General features: G+C 42.0%; 3 protein-coding genes and 1 non-coding gene across 4 annotated transcripts; all 4 read right to left on the bottom strand.

Annotated features, from left to right (window-relative positions):
- Positions 1–1,030: 1,030 nt before the first annotated feature.
- Pcdhb21 (protocadherin beta 21) lies at positions 1,031–3,964 on the bottom strand. The gene has a single exon (NM_001114604.2). It carries the CDS (start codon positions 3,778–3,780, stop codon positions 1,507–1,509), a length of 2,274 nt encoding a protein of 757 aa, NP_001108076.1. The 5' UTR covers positions 3,781–3,964; the 3' UTR covers positions 1,031–1,506.
- A 2,936-nt stretch (positions 3,965–6,900) lies between these two features.
- Positions 6,901–10,295, bottom strand: Pcdhb20 (protocadherin beta 20). The gene has a single exon (NM_001109395.2). It carries the CDS (start codon positions 10,154–10,156, stop codon positions 7,757–7,759), a length of 2,400 nt encoding a protein of 799 aa, NP_001102865.1. The 5' UTR covers positions 10,157–10,295; the 3' UTR covers positions 6,901–7,756.
- Positions 10,296–12,589: 2,294 nt separating this feature from the next.
- Positions 12,590–12,691, bottom strand: LOC120098359 (small nucleolar RNA SNORA31). Its single transcript, XR_015643172.1, has one exon. It is a non-coding gene; the product is annotated as a small nucleolar RNA SNORA31 (small nucleolar RNA).
- A 1,835-nt stretch (positions 12,692–14,526) lies between these two features.
- Pcdhb19 (protocadherin beta 19) lies at positions 14,527–17,335 on the bottom strand. Its single transcript, NM_001408909.2, has one exon. The coding sequence runs from the start codon at positions 17,191–17,193 to the stop codon at positions 14,785–14,787; it is 2,409 nt and encodes an 802-aa protein (NP_001395838.1). The 5' UTR covers positions 17,194–17,335; the 3' UTR covers positions 14,527–14,784.
- Positions 17,336–18,356: the final 1,021 nt, after the last annotated feature.

Genomic DNA, 18,356 nt, shown 5'->3' with positions numbered 1-18,356 from the left:
TTTTTTTTGCTTTGTTGGGATTCTAACTTATTTTAAAATAAGCCACGTGGACAAGACAGCATTTTCTTCAGTAGCAATTCTTTGTTCATTTCTAATAGTCATTTGAGACAACATGGAGTTATCTAAACCATCTTTTTATTAAAGGGAAAATACTAAGGCTTGTCAAGACCTTGTCTCAGCTTCCTGAGACTACCACTACTTCTGTCTTCAACATTTTCCATTTAGACAAAAGCTTCACATGTCCTTTCTGTGCTACTGGAATAGTTTGTGAACATTTTAATTGTGTTATATTAACATGAAAGGCTCAATAAAAATAAAATTAACAGGTATAGTTACTAATAGGATTCACTAATCCAGGCAAGAATATCAAAACATGCGTTTTGAACAAACATTTACTAAGCTGAATTAGGAGCACATCTTAGTTCTCTGTCCCCAGTTCCCAACCCAATAGTGAAAGTCATGTCAAAATGAAGGTCCTCCACAAGATTACTTGCTTGCTATATCTTTCCTTTCATCTCTTAGAGGTTTGACATTTGGTACTACACCTGTAACACTCCTAACAGAGAGACTAGAATGCATCTGGTTTCTAAAGGGAATTTAAAAGTAAGCATGATCAGACTGGTTCAACTTAGATTAGCAATGCCCATCACTTGGTCCCATTGCTTGAAACCATAGAGGGACCTGAGTTATTCAAAACAAACTGAACTTTGATCCTATACCTAGGTTGAAGAGAGAGATTTTTCAGAAAATGTAATGTAGGCTAGACAGATGGCAAAGGAGGTTTTCAGAGAAAACTTCTAAACAATACACACACACACATACACACACACACACACACACACACACACACACACACACACACACACTACATGTTGGGCATTCATTAAATCAGTAAAAGTCTTGACATTTCAGAGAAATTGTCATTCCCGAAATTGTCATTTTTTGTACTGCTGTACAAAAAAACATGCATTTTTTCAGATACTCTAAATATTCTAGATAGGAAAGCAAATATAAGATTAGACAGAAGATACACTGTTAACTCATTAACTTTATCACATTTATCTTCAAAACATCAATGCTTTCATTTTTTTCTGGACAACAATCAAATAGAATGAAAGTGAGGATTTTCAAATCAATAATGATTAATTTTGAGAATTTAACAAATTGATGAAACTGTGACTTGTCAGTAGTGAGTAAAATTCTCTGTCTTCATTAGGAAACGATTTTTTTAAAAAGAGACCAACCTGTAAGTATATACATGAAAGTAATCATCTCCTGAATTAGGAAAATAAAGGCAAAATGTTACAAGTTCCTGATGAAGAGAAAACAATAGAAAAGAAGAATGTTTAGAAAGAACCAATGTTCATCAGGAACTGTGGCGAGTCAACAAATTGCTAATTGCATCCCAAACCATTCATAGAGGAGGAATTTTCTTTTATGCAATTCACAGCCCACTCAAGGTTGGGAGACAGGCTTTAGGAACCGATTATCTTTGGAATCCTGTACTCATGTCAGACACACCTTGTACTGGTAGCTCTGGGACAGGGTCTCTGCACCGCTGAAGTCCACCAGGTGGCCAGGAAAGTGTCCCTCAGACACAGAGTAGCCACCCAGAGAGGCTGTCGTGGCCTTCCTGCACAGCCTCACCCCCACGAACAGCAGCACAGACAAAAGGAAGAGAGAAGACACAGATGCCAAGGCAATGACCAAGGAGAGTGTGAGCGCTTCCTCATCCACGTTTGTAGGGTCGAGCGCCACCTCTGGCAGAGGCAGGTAGGGCTGAGAGAAGCCATCCACTACCAACAGGTGCAGCGTGACACTGGCAGAACGCGGAGGCTCTCCATTGTCCTTGACCAGTAGCAGCAGTTTGTGCTTGGGCACATCGTGCTCACTCAGCATCCTGGTGGTGCGCACCTCACCATTGTGTGCCCATATGCTGAACAGCCCGGGCTCCGTGGCTTTGAGCAGCTGAAAAGACAGCCAGGCATTCTGGCCAGAGTCACGATCCACAGCCACCACCTTGGTGACCAGGTATCCAGGCTCTGCTGCTCTAGGCAGCAGCTCAGTGCAGGGTGCTGAGGCGTTCTGCAGCGGGTAGAGTATGAAGGGCGCATTGTCATTATCATCCAACACCATCACACGCACCAGAGCCTGGCTGCTGAGTGCGGGCGAGCCTCCGTCTGTGGCACCCACATGGAACTCTAAGGTCTGTAGGGTCTCATAGTCCAGTGCCCTGAGGGCGAACAACTGCCCATTGTCTGCGTTAACGGAGATGAGCGAGGCGAGCGACAGCTGTGGGTCGTGGAATGGCAGCAGCGAGTAAGTGATGTGGGCATTGGAGCCTGAGTCTGAGTCTGTGGCAGTGATGGTGCCTATATGTAGGGCTGGTCTATTGTTCTCTTGGACAAATATGGTGTAGGAGGTCTGGGTGAAGGCGGGGGCGTTGTCGTTGATGTCTGCCACCTGCACTGTTATGGTGTGCTGGGTTGTGAGCCTGGGTGTGCCCAGGTCAGAGACAGTGATGGTGATGTTGTACTCAGCTCTGCTCTCTCTGTCCAGTGGATGCTCTGTTACTAGAGTGTAGAAATTTTTGAAAGTAGGTTTCAATAGAAAAGGGAGTTTGTCTTGAATTGAACAAATCATTCTCCCATTTTCACCAGAGTCCTGGTCACGTAAACTGAAAATGGCAACCACCATCTCTGATAAACTGTTCTCTTGGATAGGGCTCATAAGGGATGTAATGACTATTTCTGGTGGATTGTCATTCACGTCTGTAACCTGAACAATAATGGCTGATTTTCCAGAGAGACCACCACCATCAATGGCTTGAACATTTATTGTATAAGACGGAATTACCTCAAAATCTAGGACTGTTTTCAAGTGGATTTCACCAGAGATTGGATGGATTTCGAATGTTTTTTGTACATCTCTAGAGATATGAGAAAACGAGTAAGATACCTCTCCATTTATTCCTGAATCTAAATCTTTAGCAGACACCTTGATTACTAGTGAGTCCACGGAACTGTTCTCTGGTACTTGGACCTCATACAGGGTTTTTTCAAACTCAGGGGCATTGTCGTTGACGTCCAGAACCACGACTTGAACCTGTACAGCCCCTGTCCTGGGCAAAGACCCACCATCTATGGCTATTAGTATTAAGCTAATTGAAGCCTCCTTTTCTCTGTCCAGAGATCTAGCCAGTACCAGCTCTGGATATCTTCTTCCTTTACCACTGTCTTTTAACTTAAGGTAGAAATAGGGGTTAGGGCTTATTGAATAGTTTAGGATACCATTCATTCCTATATCCAAGTCTTGAGCATTATCCATTTGGAATGCGGTTCCTGGAGTAGCACCTTCTGAGATATTTAGAAATATGAGTTTTTCTAGAAATGTGGGGGTATGGTCATTTATGTCTTCAATCAAAAGCTCAGCCTGAAAAAATTGCAGAGGATTCTCCAATAACACCTGGAAATGCAATATACAGGGTTCACTGGTAGAACAAAGTGCCTCCCTGTCCAGTTTTTTATTCAAAAGCAAGTTGCCAGTCTCCAGTTCTAACCGCAAATAAGGCTGGTAGTCATCAAATATAACTCTGGCCCCCCGTGCAGCCAGGTCACCTACATCCATATCTTTAATGATATTACCTATAGAGGAGCCAGTCTCCGTTTCTTCTGCCACAGAATAACTCCAGGTCTCCGAAAGAACCAAGGACCCTTCCAGGAAAACAAAGAAAACCAGCACTTGCCTTACATGCTGAGCAGCTCCAACCACAGACTCCATTATTCCTTAGACAAAATGGTTTCTGCTGTGTTGTTTCCACTCAGTCTCTGGTAGCTCAGAGAGCGGCTCTGCTCATCTGGACCTTTGGGATTTTATAGATTTGTGATCCTTTCTGGAGGGTCTTGTGGGTGCCCCACCTTTGTCGAGAGCCCGAGTGCAGTTTTATCCAGTGCTTTTGCTTCTGCTAACAGAAACCGGAGCTGCTGGTGTGAAAGACTCTCTCATCCTATCCTGCAGCGCCACCATGTGACTATGCAAGTTGTTGGGTTTCAAAGTCAAGTACATTGGAGACAAAATATTAATTTAAGTAACCTAAATTATATCTTCATCTTTATTCCTATCTCCATTTCTGGGTCGCAGTTTTTGTGATTATCACAATAAATTACTATCTGATAGAGCCGCGTTGATAGCATTGCTTAAAGTAGAATCTTTGTTTCAAACAATTTATGTTCTTCCTTAAAGACAACTGTAAAACTAAAATCATTGATTTTACAAAAATGAGTATGAGATTCTTAGGAAAACTGCAATTGGCAACCTAGATATCTCTTCAAGGTATTACCATGTGCTCTCAGAAAAGGCAGAAAGGGTGCGCTCATGTGCTTGAAGTTGAGTCTGGTATGTGCAAATAGTTGTTTGGGGGGAAGTCGGAAATTTTGGGCTAGGTAAATGGTACCAATCTCTTAGGAATACTCACAGGAGACTGATGTGTCTGATTCTGACAACATAAAATTGTAAAACTGAACTTTTCACTATGTTTTGCACATTCAATGCTTCCAACAGTGCGGTTCTAAGTATTTTATTTATCTACTCCATGATTTGCTCAGTAAATGTTTATTAAGCATATACTTGACCAAGTAATAGACATAAGCATTGGAGGTTGAATGGTTACCATGAAGAAGCGGTTTCTGCCCTGAGAAGGGGCAGGGGAAAGAGAAAGGACCCCTAACATGAAGCAAGATGGCTGCCTCGATGAGGAAGACTCGTGCCAATAGATAATAGTCGAGGACCAGTAGCCAAGCTTTGGAAGTGGAGAACAGGCCTTTCTGGAGAAAACACATTCTAAGCTGACATGTGTAAAGTAAGTGGAAGTAATCCAAACAAATATGGGTGGTTGGAGGAGTAGCTCAGTGGTAGAGAGAGCATGTGACTCCCTGCTCTCAGGGAAAGGCAAAACACCATGGTTCAAATCGAACACGAGAGGTGTGTTTTAAAAGAACTAAAATAAGATCACGGCAATGCCATGGTGCTAGGAAAAAAATGGCAAAGCTGAAATTGGAAAATCAAGCAAACGGTTTTTAAGGCATGCCAGTGGAAATGTAAGACTGTTAAAGTGTTCTGAACAGAAAAGTAAGATAATCAAGGTTTTGTTTTCTAAAAGATGGGTTTCTTTCAGACTTAAGAATACATTAGAAAGGAGTAATATAAGAACTGGACACCGGCAATAGCTGGCTGCAATAATAGAGGTGGAGACACTAGCCTCAACTAAAAACACAGTGATGGCTTTGCACTGAAACTATGGAATAAGGTAAGATGAAATGACAGACGGATCGTACATTGTTATAACAAGGAAAAATTACTTTGTTTACAAGATTTAAAATCTAAATGATACTAGGGATATCAACCAATGGTGTAAACACATAAAGAAGAAAAAGAGGGCTATGTATGCAGCTGGAGGGGGAAGACATTTGTAGTTTTGGGGAAGGAGAATTTTTAACTTAAAGCATGCCTAGGGTATCTAAGAGTTTAAAGAGACCACAGAGCATGCATATAGTTACATATCTGATCCTCTATTATATAAATGAACTGGGGAAATAGGTGAACTCCAGTGACAAATGTTAGAGTTTGCTGGGATAAAGTGTTTGAGACCCTTCAAGAAAAATAATGAAACACAATCTAAGTATGTAACTCAGGGGTAGGGTACCAGAGACCTGGCAGGTGAGAGACTCTCGGGACTCAAAGGGAGGGACCTTAGATGAAATGCCCAACAGTGGGGAGAGGGAACTTGTAGAGTCCACCTCCAGTAGAAAGACAGGGACTCAAGTGGAGGGATGGAGTTGCCATCCCACAGTCAAAAACTCTGACCCAGAATTGTTCCTGTCTAAAAGAACTTCAGGAACAAAAATGGAGAAGAGACTGAGGGAAAGGTAGTCCAGTGACTGGTCTAAATTGGGATCCATTTCAAGGGGAGGCTCCAAGACTTGACACTATTACTGATACTATTATGTGTTTGAAAACAGGAGCTGTAAGCATGGCCGTCCTCTGAAAGGCTCAGCAAGCAGGTGACTGAGAAAGATGCAGATATTTACACTCAATCAATAGACTGAGGTTGGGGACTCCTATGGTAGAATTAGGGAAAGGATAGGAGAAGCTGAGGAGGAGGGTGACCCCACAGGAAGACCAGCGTCTCAACTAACCCAGCCACCAAACAGGCAGTATACACTAGCTGGTTTGAGGCCCCGGATACATATACAGCAGGGGACTGCCTGGTCTGGCCTCAGTGGGAGAAGATGTGCCTTGGAGAGACTTGAGGCCCAGGCAGTAGAGAGGCCTGGTAGGGGTGGGAACCTCCTTTTGGAGATGGGGGAGGAGGATTGGGATGAGGAACTGTGGGAGGGAGGACCTGGAGAGGGATAGCAACTGGACTCTAAAACAAAATAAGTAGAAAAAGAAGAGGAAGATCTAAGTCATTTTAACAGTTTAAGAACTTTATTTCAGGTGCCTGAGGTTGGCTTATCGGTTCAGAACACTGCCCTGTCTTCCGGAAGATCTGGGTTCGATAATCAGCATGCGCATGGCAGCTCACAACTGTCTGTAGCCAGTTCTAGTGGACCTGATACCCTCGCGCAGACATACATGCAAACAAATCACCAATGCACATAATGACTGGACTGTAAATAAAATAAAATTAAAAAATAGAAAATAAATCAGTTATTTTTTTTTATTTTGCTGGGTGGAGGTGGGTGGTTGCACACACCTTTAATAATAGGACTGGGGAGGCAGAGGCAGCTGACTCTGTGAATTTGAGGCCAGCCTGGTTATCAGAGTCAACGTTAGAAAGGCCAGGGCTACACAAAGAAACCTTGATTTGAAAACTAATAAATAAATAAATAAATGAATAAGTAAATAAACAAATTTTTAAAATCTTTATTTTATTTCCTAGGAAGATTTTATCCTGTTCTTTTCTGATATAAGATTATTTATAAGATAAATAAGATTATGATTATGAACTATTATCTGCTTTAGTAATGAGTGGTATAGAGTACCACAAATTTTAACCAAGAAAATGTGTATTTAAAGACAACAAAACAACAACATCAAAACATAGAGTATTTTGATAATTAGAAAGCTTCATTAGAAATCAGAGATCTAAGAAAGCAATTCTTGAAAACACTGTGAAACAAAGACCTCTACTACTGGATTTGGAAGGGCAGCATTTAAAGAACATTATTTTTTCTGCTGAAATAATCTGACAGAGAATACTGCAAATGATCCCAATACAGTTTCTAACCAGGTAAAACAACCCTTAGACTCTCTGTTTGTTGGGTTTTAATAGCATATTGGGAAATTCCATATATAGTAACATTTGCCCCTTTTTAGTTCCTTCCCTCCCTCCCTTCATGTCTTTTGCTGTAGATCCCATTCAGGGCTGCTTGCTGTGGACTCCCCGAAGTATTATAGCAATCACTAGCTCAACACATCCATTCTAAATACTTAAACCAGCATTTCCATTGCTGGGTCTTATATAAGAAACAGCAGACCGGTTAACACAACACTTCAACAAAATAAAACAAAACGTGTTTCTTTGCATCACTCTTATCCCAGTAAAGATTTTCAAAGTAACTCTGAGAAAAACACGTGATATGAAAATGAATGCAACATCAGGAAGACCTTAAATCCAATACAGATTAAGAAAAAAAAAAACAAGCCTTTGCAATTTGTCAATAGAAAGAAAATAATAAAAGTTTAAAGGAAATTTTTATTGAATATTAAAACCCAGGCTATTCCGAAAGTTCTCCTTTACCAGCATATTAGAATCGGGGTCCTGGAGTTGAAGACTGGGCATGACTGGCTTCAGGAATTTGAACTCGTTTGTCCCAGTACTTCCTGTCAAACACACCTCATACTGGTAGTTCTGGGACAGGGTTCCAGTGCCGGTAACGTCCACCAGGTGGCCAGGAAAGTGGCCCTCGGGCACAGAGCAGCCACCCAGAGAAGCTGCCCTGGCCTTCTTGCACAGCCTCACCCCCACGAACAGCAGCACAGACAAGAGGAAGAGAGAAGACACAGATGCCAAGGCTATGACCAGGTACAGTGTTAGAGTGTCCTCGTCGTGTGCAGGATTGTGCGCCACCTCTGGCAGAGGCAGGTAGGGCTGAGAGAAGCCATCTACCACTAGCACGTGCAACATAACACTGGCAGAGCGCGGAGGATCTCCATTGTCCTTGACCATCAGCAGCAGTTTGTGCTTGGGTGCATCGCGCTCGCTCAGCAGCCTGGAGGTGCGTACCTCGCCATTGTGCGCCCACACGCTGAACAGCCCCGGCTCCGTGGCTTTGAGCAGCTGGAATGACAGCCAGGCATTCTGGCCAGAGTCGCGGTCCACAGCTACCACCTTGGTAACCAGGTATCCAGGCTCTGCCGCCCTGGGCAGCAGCTCTGTGTAGGGCGCTGAGGCATTCTGCAGCGGGTAGAGCACGAAGGGCGCATTGTCATTGTCGTCCAGCACCACCACGCGCACCAGAGCCTGGCTGCTGAGCGCGGGTGAGCCTCTGTCTGTGGCACCCACGCGGAACTCGAAGGCCTGCAGCACCTCATAGTCCAGCGCCCTGAGTGCGAACAGCTGCCCGTTGTCAGCATTGATGGAGATGAGGGAGTCGAGGGCCAGCTGTGGGTCTCGAGGCGGCATCAGCGAGTAGGTGATGTGGGCATTGGAGCCTGAGTCTGAGTCTGTGGCACTGATGGTGCCTATGTGCAGGGCGGGGCTGTTGTTCTCGTGGACAAACATGGTGTAGGAGGTTTGGGTGAAGGCGGGGGCGTTGTCGTTGATGTCAGACACCTGCACTGTTATGGTGTGCTGGGTTGTGAGCCTGGGTGTGCCCAGATCTGAGACAGTGATGGTGATGTTGTACTCAGCTCTACTTTCTCTGTCCAGTGCTTTTTCAGAAAGTAGAGTGAAAAAATTCTTGAAGGTGGGCTTTAGAATAAATGGAAGGTCATCCGGAATAGAGCAAAGGATCCTTCCATTGTCTCCAGAGTCTTGATCTCGGACACTGAACAGAGTGATCAGGGTCTCTGAAGCATTCTCTGGAATTGTCTTTGTAACCGATGATATGATCACTTCTGGTGCATTGTCATTTATATCTAATACTTTAACTGAAAGAGTGCATTTTGCTGAAAGACCTCCACCATCTGTTGCTTGGATAGTTACAGAATAGGACTGTATTACTTCAAAATCCAGCAGTGATCTCAAATTGACTTCCCCAGATGTTGGGTTGATTTCAAAGGTTTTTCTAACATCTTCTGTTGCATGCAAAAATGAATATGATATTTTCCCATAATTTCCCATATCTAAATCTTTAGCAGAGATAGTAATAATACTGGAGCCAATGGGTGTGTCCTCTGGGACCTGCACCTCATAGAAATTCTGAGCAAACTCAGGAGCATTATCGTTGATGTCCAAGACTTTTATGAGAACTAATGTTGTCCCAGACCTGGGTGGAGACCCGCCATCCAATGCTGTAAGTGTCAATCTAAGCTCAGATTCTTCCTCATGATCTAAAGCTTTGTCCAGTACCAGCTCTGGATATATCTTTCCATCACCACTCTCATGAATTTTAACATAGAAATGAGAACTGGGGCTAATGCTGTAGTCCTGGAGACTGTTGCTTCCTATGTCCAGATCTTGTGCATTCTCAATTAAAAATGTGGCTCCGATAGCAGCGCTTTCTGGTATTTTAATAGTTATTTCCTTGTCTAGGAATGTAGGGGCGTGATCATTTATGTCTCTGACATGCAGCTCAGCTCGATAGAACTGTAAAGGGTCTTCCAGTACCACCTGAAAGGGCAGCACACAGGGCTCGGTGGAGCCACACAGCTCTTCACGGTCCAGTCGCTCACTCAGGAGCACATCTCCGGTCAGCAAATTAAGGAGTAAATGCTTTTTATTATCGTCTGACACTATCCTGGCCTCCCTGGAGGACAGCTCCGCAACCCCCAGCCCTAAATCCCTTGCCAGATTAGCCACAAAAGAGCCAATTTCTGTTTCCTCTGCTACAGAATAGCGCAAAGACTCAGCACTCGCCCGAGACAATCCCAGCAAAACAAAGAAAACCAAGACTTGCCGTTTCTGCAGGATGATAGTCTTTCTGTTTCCCATGGTTCCTTCAGGTGACTTCTTCTACTCCAAAATTTAAATTCAATCCCAAATTTGGGAGACAAAGGTCCGATATTTCTATTGAAAATCCCTTGTCAGCTCCGTCGGTGAAGCTCCTGTAATACGTCCCTTCTCACTGAATTGGTCCTTCGGATAGTGGAACCCACAGGGCGGGCTACGCACTGTTTGATCTTATCCTACAGCGCCACCATGTGTCTCTGTGAATTTTGTCATTTAATATTTTTCTCCTAAAATTTTATGTCTATCTAGAATTTTCAAAAGCAATTTTCACATAGTTTATATTTATCTCTAAATATCCAGGTGTTATTTATAATTAGCAACGCCTTTAAAATATAACTGCAAATCATTACCACAATACACATGTAGAAATACTTCTTGGATATAGCTTATAACTCAGTCTGTTTGAGCTTTCTTCCTTTTCTATAAAATGTCTGGTGTTGTTGGTTTGTTTGAAATAGTATCCAAACACAGTCCATTCTCTGTATGAAATCATTAGTGCTTTGAATGTTCAACTCAAAAAAGATACAATAAAGTGCTCCAAAATAAATAAAAATATTTATTTCAAGACAATTACTTAGTAGTTACAAATATTTACCTCATCAACTCTGGTAAATATTTGTTGGGGTGGAGTTCATTATTTAATTATTACTCCACTACTTTTTACACTTACACACACATACACACACGAATAAGGAAAAATACAAAACATACTACTTTTTTGTTAATAGAGAACTTATGACAAGGTAATATTAGATTCTTGCTTTTACATTGAAAACACAGTAAGGTTTGGTGGTGCACACTTTCAATCCCAACACTTGAGAGGCAGAAGTAGGGGGATCCGTAAGAGTTTAAGGTAAGCATGGTCTACACAGTTAGCTCTATGTTAGTGAGAGTTATGTAGGGAGACACTGTCTGAAAAGACATATACACATATGCATACAAACATGTCTTTATGTGCATATTGGAAGATATGACACTGTAAGATGATCCTTTTAAGAACTTTTCAGGGAATAAGAATTCATTAGCTAGTAATTAAAGATGTAACAGTGCATAGGTAAAGAGTAACAGAAACGTCTTGAAGAGACACGTAACTGTGATCTAGGAGGTGGACAATGTTTAGGAACACTGAATTGTGGTTCTGCCACTCACTCTCTATAGGCCTGGACAAATTAGATACCTTTGTCTCCTTATCTATAAGTAGAATGCTGATAGTCTTGTCTCCAAGGGTTTTTGTCGTAGAAACTAATGAGTTGACATTTGCAAAGTAACCAGAAGGAAATTAACTAAATGTCTGATAAGAGAAAACAATTGAACTATGTGGCAGTACCTTAGTAATGGTGTGAGTCCTGGTTCAGTCTCTAGCTTCAAAATAAAATTAAATAAAACAATCAAAACATAGGCGCCAAATTTCATTTATATTGAATATGTACGACTTTCCATTGTTACTAGGTATTAGGTATTAGCAATCCAGGAATAATTTAAATTATATGAGTAGGCGGGTATAGTTCATGGACAAGTGCTACTCTTATTTAAAAAAAAAGAAATTTTAGTGTTGGTGAATTTCCTTGTACCATCCTTGGTAGAACAACGTTCACTTATTTGTTTTAAAAAGGAAAAATAGACAGAAAAAGAAAAAGAAGACACCGAGTTCAAAATCATTCTTTGAAAGACAAGCAGAATATCAAAAAACCAAGAAAAACAGCAGCAAATACCTCAAAGTCAAGAAAAAACGTGTTAACATTGTCTCTTGTATTTAAGTCAGCATTTGTGGATGACCCTGATAGGTGTCTTCTAAAATACGTACCATTCTTCTACATGTAATGTTTGCTGTGCCATCATGGACTCTATCCCTCTGAAACTATAAGTCTAGAGTTAAGCATTTTTTTAGAATAAGTTGCCATGATCATATGTTTTATAACAGCAATAGAAAAGTAACTAAGACACAAAGCTGACTTGCCTATCTGAGCCTGCTTGTGGTTTGGTTTGACCTTAGCAATTTTACAGATGGATGGAAAACAGAATTTACTACTTCTTTTTTGTCTGGGATAGAAGAGTTCTAAATATTAATCTTTCCCCCAAGTCATCTAGAACACAGGTATAACAGTGAGAAGTTACAGCCATATAGACAATTAGTTTGCCATAAACAATGTTGGAGCAGTCATTTGGAGTGAAATCTGATTCTAGAAGAACCATGGGGGCAAAGCTGTTCCCTTTATAAAACCATTTCATTGACATTGTCACATGCAAGAGAAAGACTTTACAAAACACTGAGTAGTTGCATCTCTTTGTTTTGGCAATAAATATTATTTAGTGTATATAGACATTATTTATGACCTTTAAAATAGAATTTTCAGTAGAATGCTTGCAAATAAAATGAAACTACCCTTGGCTAATGTAAAAGTAACTTCTTTTTTCAGATGTACTTCCTATGATGTACTGCCACAAAGGCAGCAGGAAGCACAGGGAGGGTTTCCTTTTGCATCCCAGGTAAAAGTAACTTTTATTCAACGGATGTAATTGTCGGCTCAGAGGCTTAGTGATGAAAAGCTCACATTTTAGAAGTTTGATTAGTTACATGTATGTGAACGTAGGAGCTCCCGAAGTGAACTCTCGGTTACTCTCCGCTAGAGTTAGGAAACACACAGTTCCTTCAAAAAAGTAGAGAAGTCTTGATGTCTGGAAAAGCTTGAAGCAACAAGACAATTACCTGGACCTTCTGTTGTGTCTGCTGTTCTGTCTGTACGATTCTTCTGTCTGGGTGCTTTAGAGAAGATCTAGCTTACTTGGAATCATAGTCTTCTAGAGTTGTTCTTTATGGCTTTGAACATCTTTGTTGAAAAAGAGGCATCATAGTATCTCACACACGAGCTACAGAGTTCAGTGGTTATTCATATATTTGCAAAACTGAACAACTATTAGCAGTATTTCTAATTTAAAACCATTTCTCATTTATCTCCCATATAAATTGTTCCCAACTAGTCTACATCCTACATGTTTTCCCAGCCTTAGACAACCACCAAAACACGTTCTGTCTCCAACTTCTACTTTTCAAAGTAGGAAGCTAAACTTAATTAGCCCATATGCACATTTTGCCTGGATACAAAGGTTCCATAGTTTGACTGATAATGAAACGGTAGCTTTCAAAAAGTTCAAACACTGGGTTGTCTTGGATATGGGAGGGATTTTAACTAACTAATTAAAATTAGTTAACTAACACAGTGTTAAGTTTCTTTGAAAGGAAGTTTCTGGCATTGACGCTGACTCTAGTCCATGGGACGGGGAGCATTCTAACTTAGTTCCACTCCCATCCTTACTGTCACATCTTCACCATCTTTCTCTGTCCATGATGCCCATCATCTCTCATTTTCCTCCTTCTGGAGTGCAGACTTTAGATCTGTGAGGAAATTCACAGGAAACTTCCTTTCCCAACCATTACATTTCTCCTGTAATTACTTATGTTCTACTCACATACCACAATTACATTTCTTGGGAATTATCAGACCGTCAAGGGCAAGAACCCTTATAGGTTGGTCCTTCTCTACACAAGATGAAACTTTCTCCTCTGTGGTGGTCTGGTGGTTTGAACCTTTTTTTAAAATTAGAACATGACACGCTTATACATTAAAACATGTAGTCATTAGTCTTTCGGATTCTGCTCTTCAATGGAGTCTGAGACAGACTCAGTGGCTTTATGACCATATCAGGAAATTCAAACAATAGAATAAGAAAGGAAAATTCAAGCTTACAATGGACTAAGTACTCTTCCTATTAGATTTGCATGTTGTAATACACACAGCAATTGTGTGTACTTGTGAATTAGTACTCAGTGCACGTTCATTTATTTCAGGGAGAATATAAGCAAAATTACATATTACCTCACAAGCTTGGTTTCTCCTATTCAAACTATTGTTTAGGTGCCTATTCTTATACCTGGCTTACATTCTGTCCTTGTGAAGTTAGTGAGACATTCATAAAATTAAACTTATATTTCAAGATTTTATAAGTAACCACAGCATGTGCCTGCAGCCACCTTCCAGGACACATAAAATAGTGTTAATAAAAAGCTCACCACCTCTCCCCTCTTGTTTATTATGTGCTTTGATCTATCTGGAGATCTAGCACTGAGCTGTCCCCAGACCCACTATGGGCTCCTCTTCAACAGGCCTAATGGTTCTATCACAGTATTTTCCAACACAATCAATCAATCAATCAATATATATATATATATTTATACATATATATAATACATATATATATAAACTAGGTTGCTATAAAAAAGCTTACTTGAAAATAGCACCCAAAATAACAAGCCACAACAAAAACTAGAAAAGGAGAGCCAACAAAAGATATGCTTGAAAATTTTAACTTCTCCTAAAATGGTCTGTTTATTTCAACTGGAAAAGACATATGGGAAAGGGGTGGGGTAAATTATTTACAAGTTAGGTCATCAGAGAGAATGGCTATCAGAGAGATGGCTTACCATCTTATTAGAAGCGTTGGCATAAATTGAAAAGTAGGAGGGACATAACATGCAAACACTAGATTTGAAGATCATGCAAATTCGGAGAAATACACATTATCATGGAATAGCCACAAGATGAAATACAGCATCAATTACAGTCACTAAATAACCCAAAACTATTGCGCAAAGTAGAACTTTCCTCCATTTCTTTCCCAGGGAACTGGGGTTTTAAATTGGGGGAAACTGGCTTCAAGAATCTGAACTCATTTGTCCCACTACCTCCCATCAGACACACCTCATACTGGTAGCTCTGGGACAGAGTTCCCGCACCGCTAATGTCGACGAGATGATCAGGAAAGTGTCCCTCAGGTACAGAACAGCCACCCAGAGAGGCTGCCCTGGCTCTCCTGCACAGCCTCACTCCCACAAACAGCATCACAGACAGGAGGAAGAGAGAAGACACAGAGGCCAAAGCAATAACCAGGTACAGCGTGAGCATGTTGTCAACATCCGGCATGGAGTCCCGCGCCACCTCTGGCAGAGGCAGGTAGGGCTGGGAGAAGCCATCCACTAGTAGCACTTGCAGCATGACACTGGCAGAGCGCGGAGGATCTCCATTGTCCTTGACCAGCAGCAGCAACCTGTGTTTGGGCACATCACGCTCGCTCAGCAACCTAGTGGTGCGCACCTCACCATTGTGCGCCCACACACTAAATAGCCCGGGCTCCGTGGCCTTGAGCAGCTGGAATGACAGCCAGGCATTCTGGCCAGAGTCGCGGTCCACAGCTACCACCTTGGTAACCAGGTATCCAGGCTCTGCCGCCCTGGGCAGCAGCTCTGTGTAGGGCGCTGAGGCGTTCTGCAGCGGGTAGAGCACGAAGGGCGCATTGTCATTGTCGTCCAGCACCACCACGCGCACCAGTGCCTGACTGCTGAGCGCGGGTGAGCCTCGGTCTGTGGCACCCACGCGGAACTCGAAGGCCTGCAGCGCTTCATAGTCCAGCGCCCTGAGCGCGAACAGCTGCCCGTTGTCAGCATTGATGGAGATGAGCGAGTCGAGGGCCAGCTGTGGGTCTCGAGGCGGCATCAGCGAGTAGGTGATGTGGGCATTGGAGCCTGAGTCTGAGTCTGTGGCGCTGATGGTGCCTATGTGCAGGGCGGGGCTGTTGTTCTCGTGGACAAACATGGTGTAGGAGGTTTGGGTGAAGGCCGGGGCGTTGTCGTTGATGTCGGACACCTGCACTGTTATGGTGTGCTGGGTTGTGAGCCTGGGTGTGCCCTGGTCTGAGACAGAGATGGTGATGTTGTACTCAGCTCTGTTCTCTCTATCCAGTGCTCTCTCCGTTTCTAAGTGGTAGTAATTTTCAATAGAAGATTTTAGCACAAATGGGAGATCCTCCGGAATACTGCAAACCATCTTGCTGTTCTCTCCTGAGTCCTTGTCTTGAATACTAAAAATCATAACTAAAGTCTCTACAGCATTTTCTGGGATTGGACTGACAAATGATGACACAGCAATTTCAGGAAAATTGTCGTTCACATCCATCACCTGAATTCTTACTGTAGATTTCCCAAAAAGTCCTCCCCGATCGGTAGCTTTAATGATTATTGAGTAGGATTCAGTCGTTTCAAAGTCCAAATAGCCTATTAAACTTATTTCTCCAGAATTTTTATTAATTGCAAATGTTTTTCGAATATCCTCTGATGCATGGGAAAAGGCATATGAGAGTTCACCATTAGTTCCCGAGTCTAAGTCCGAAGCCGATGCAGTGATAATCAGTGAGCCAAGCCTGCTATTCTCTGGAATCCTCACTTCATAGAACATTTGGTCAAATTCAGGGGAGTTGTCATTGGCATCTATGACTTCCACTTGAACCAATGCAGTCCCAGACCTGGATGGAGTCCCTCCATCCAAAGCCGTGAGGATGAGACTAAGCTCAGGCTGCTCCTCATAATCCAGCACTTTGTCCAGAACTAACTCTGGGTATTTCCTGCCATCGGGATTAACTCTCATTGTAACGTGGAAATGAGAGCTCTGGCTTATCATGTAGCTTTTAACAGTATTGATTCCTACATCTAAATCAGTTGCACTTTCTAGTAAGAACATAGCACCAACAGGACTGTTTTCTGGAATTTCTAAAACCATTTCCTTTTCCAAGAATACAGGGGAGTTGTCATTTACATCCATGACCTGAAGCTCAACTTGCAAAATCTTTAAGGGGTTTTTCAGTAACACCTGGAAATGGAGCACACAGGGCTCAATGGAGCCACACAGCTCCTCACGGTCTAGTGGTTCACTTAGGAGCAAATCTCCTGTATTTATGTTCAATTGCAAAGGCAGTTTATTATTATTAGAGGCCACTTGAGCCCCTCGTGCAGACAGCTCACCCACCTCAAGCCCCAGGTCCTTTTCCAAATTCCCTACCAAGGCCCCACTCGGCATTTCCTCCACCACTGAAAGTCTCCTGGCCACAGAATGTGCTCGAGACATTCCTAGGAAAACAAAGAGAAGCAAGACTTGCCTTGTCTGCAGATGGTGTTCCCCTCGGTTCTTCATAGTTCCTTTCCAGAAGGCTTCTGGCAGAATCACTTCTGCTCCACCACACTCTTCTGCAAAATGTGCCCCTTGATTTTTCCACAGAATCCCCAGAATCCGAAGGATAAATGGTTTCTACGTAGCACCCTCCTGGGTTGTTTTTCTGTGCTCACTTGGGCTGTGTCTGCTGCATTTATTGTAATTTTTTTTCTTGTAACATTATCCTGCAGCGCCACCATGTGTCTTCACAGGTTTTCACAGTTTGATGAATACCACTTAAGTTTCATTCACATCTGATTTCTCTCAGAGACACATTTATTATGTGGTTACTAGTATATTTTGTCACTAGTGTTTTTTATGGCTCACGATGATGTTAGTGTTTGTTTTAAAGTCCTTAGTAAGTATCTCAGGAGTATCACATTATTAAGTTTAACACATCCCTTTACCACTTGGCCTTGCTTAGGAGAAAATGTCCACAGAATGTTTCAGAGGTTATCCTTGGATTATGAAAGTGGATTAGCCAGGAGATGGAACACATTAAGGAATATATTAAATAAATTCATAGTTTAGTCCCAGTTTCTTACAAGTGACAACAATTCAGTAAGTCGTGCACAATACAAATGTGCTGTTTTGAGAAAAGGACACTCATACTCCTAAAGCTGACCTCTCCCAGGTTCTCAAAATATTCCACCAACAACACACAGCAAGGAGCTCAGGGAGGAAAAAGACAGAAATGTGCTTTCTGAAGAAAGCAAAAATTTAATCTCTGAATGAAACCAATTAATGCCACGTTCCTTTAATGAAGCAATATATGGTTACTTGAGTATAGTATTGTACAGATAGCTTTTAGGGACACAGCCTACTCTGTGCTTGCTAGCATCCTCTCTGAAACTTGGCAGGTTTTAGCTCTAGCTGGAGTTCATGATTGCTACTGAAGGAGAAAACTGTTGGAAATAAGTGCTAGGAACTCATCGATGATGCCCACTACTGAAAGTTTCAAAAGTACCTCAGGAATGAATGAAACCGTTCCAGTTGAAAAATGTTAATTTGAGTTGAATTTTTAAAAATGTAAGTTCTATATATGGTTGAAAAATAAACCAGAACAAAAGAGACTGAAAGGTAGGTAGACTGGTTATATGCACAGTTATTTTTTCCACCTTTGAAATACTCATTCAGCCGATAGA

Source organism: Rattus norvegicus, chromosome 18 (genome assembly GCF_021556685.1).
Source record: "Rattus norvegicus strain SHRSP/BbbUtx chromosome 18, alternate assembly SHRSP_T2T, whole genome shotgun sequence".
In the NCBI taxonomy this organism is placed as follows: Eukaryota; Metazoa; Chordata; class Mammalia; order Rodentia; family Muridae; genus Rattus; species Rattus norvegicus.
Note: the sequence above shows the minus strand (reverse complement) of the source record. Positions and strands in the feature narration are given on the sequence as shown.

What these genes read in the sequence shown, in the direction of transcription:
- Pcdhb21 (NM_001114604.2), bottom strand. Translation starts at nt 3,780, where the DNA reads ATGGAGTCTGTGGTTGGAGCTGCTCAGCATGTAAGGCAAGTGCTGGTT.
- Pcdhb20 (NM_001109395.2), bottom strand. Translation starts at nt 10,156, where the DNA reads ATGGGAAACAGAAAGACTATCATCCTGCAGAAACGGCAAGTCTTGGTT.
- Pcdhb19 (NM_001408909.2), bottom strand. Translation starts at nt 17,193, where the DNA reads ATGAAGAACCGAGGGGAACACCATCTGCAGACAAGGCAAGTCTTGCTT.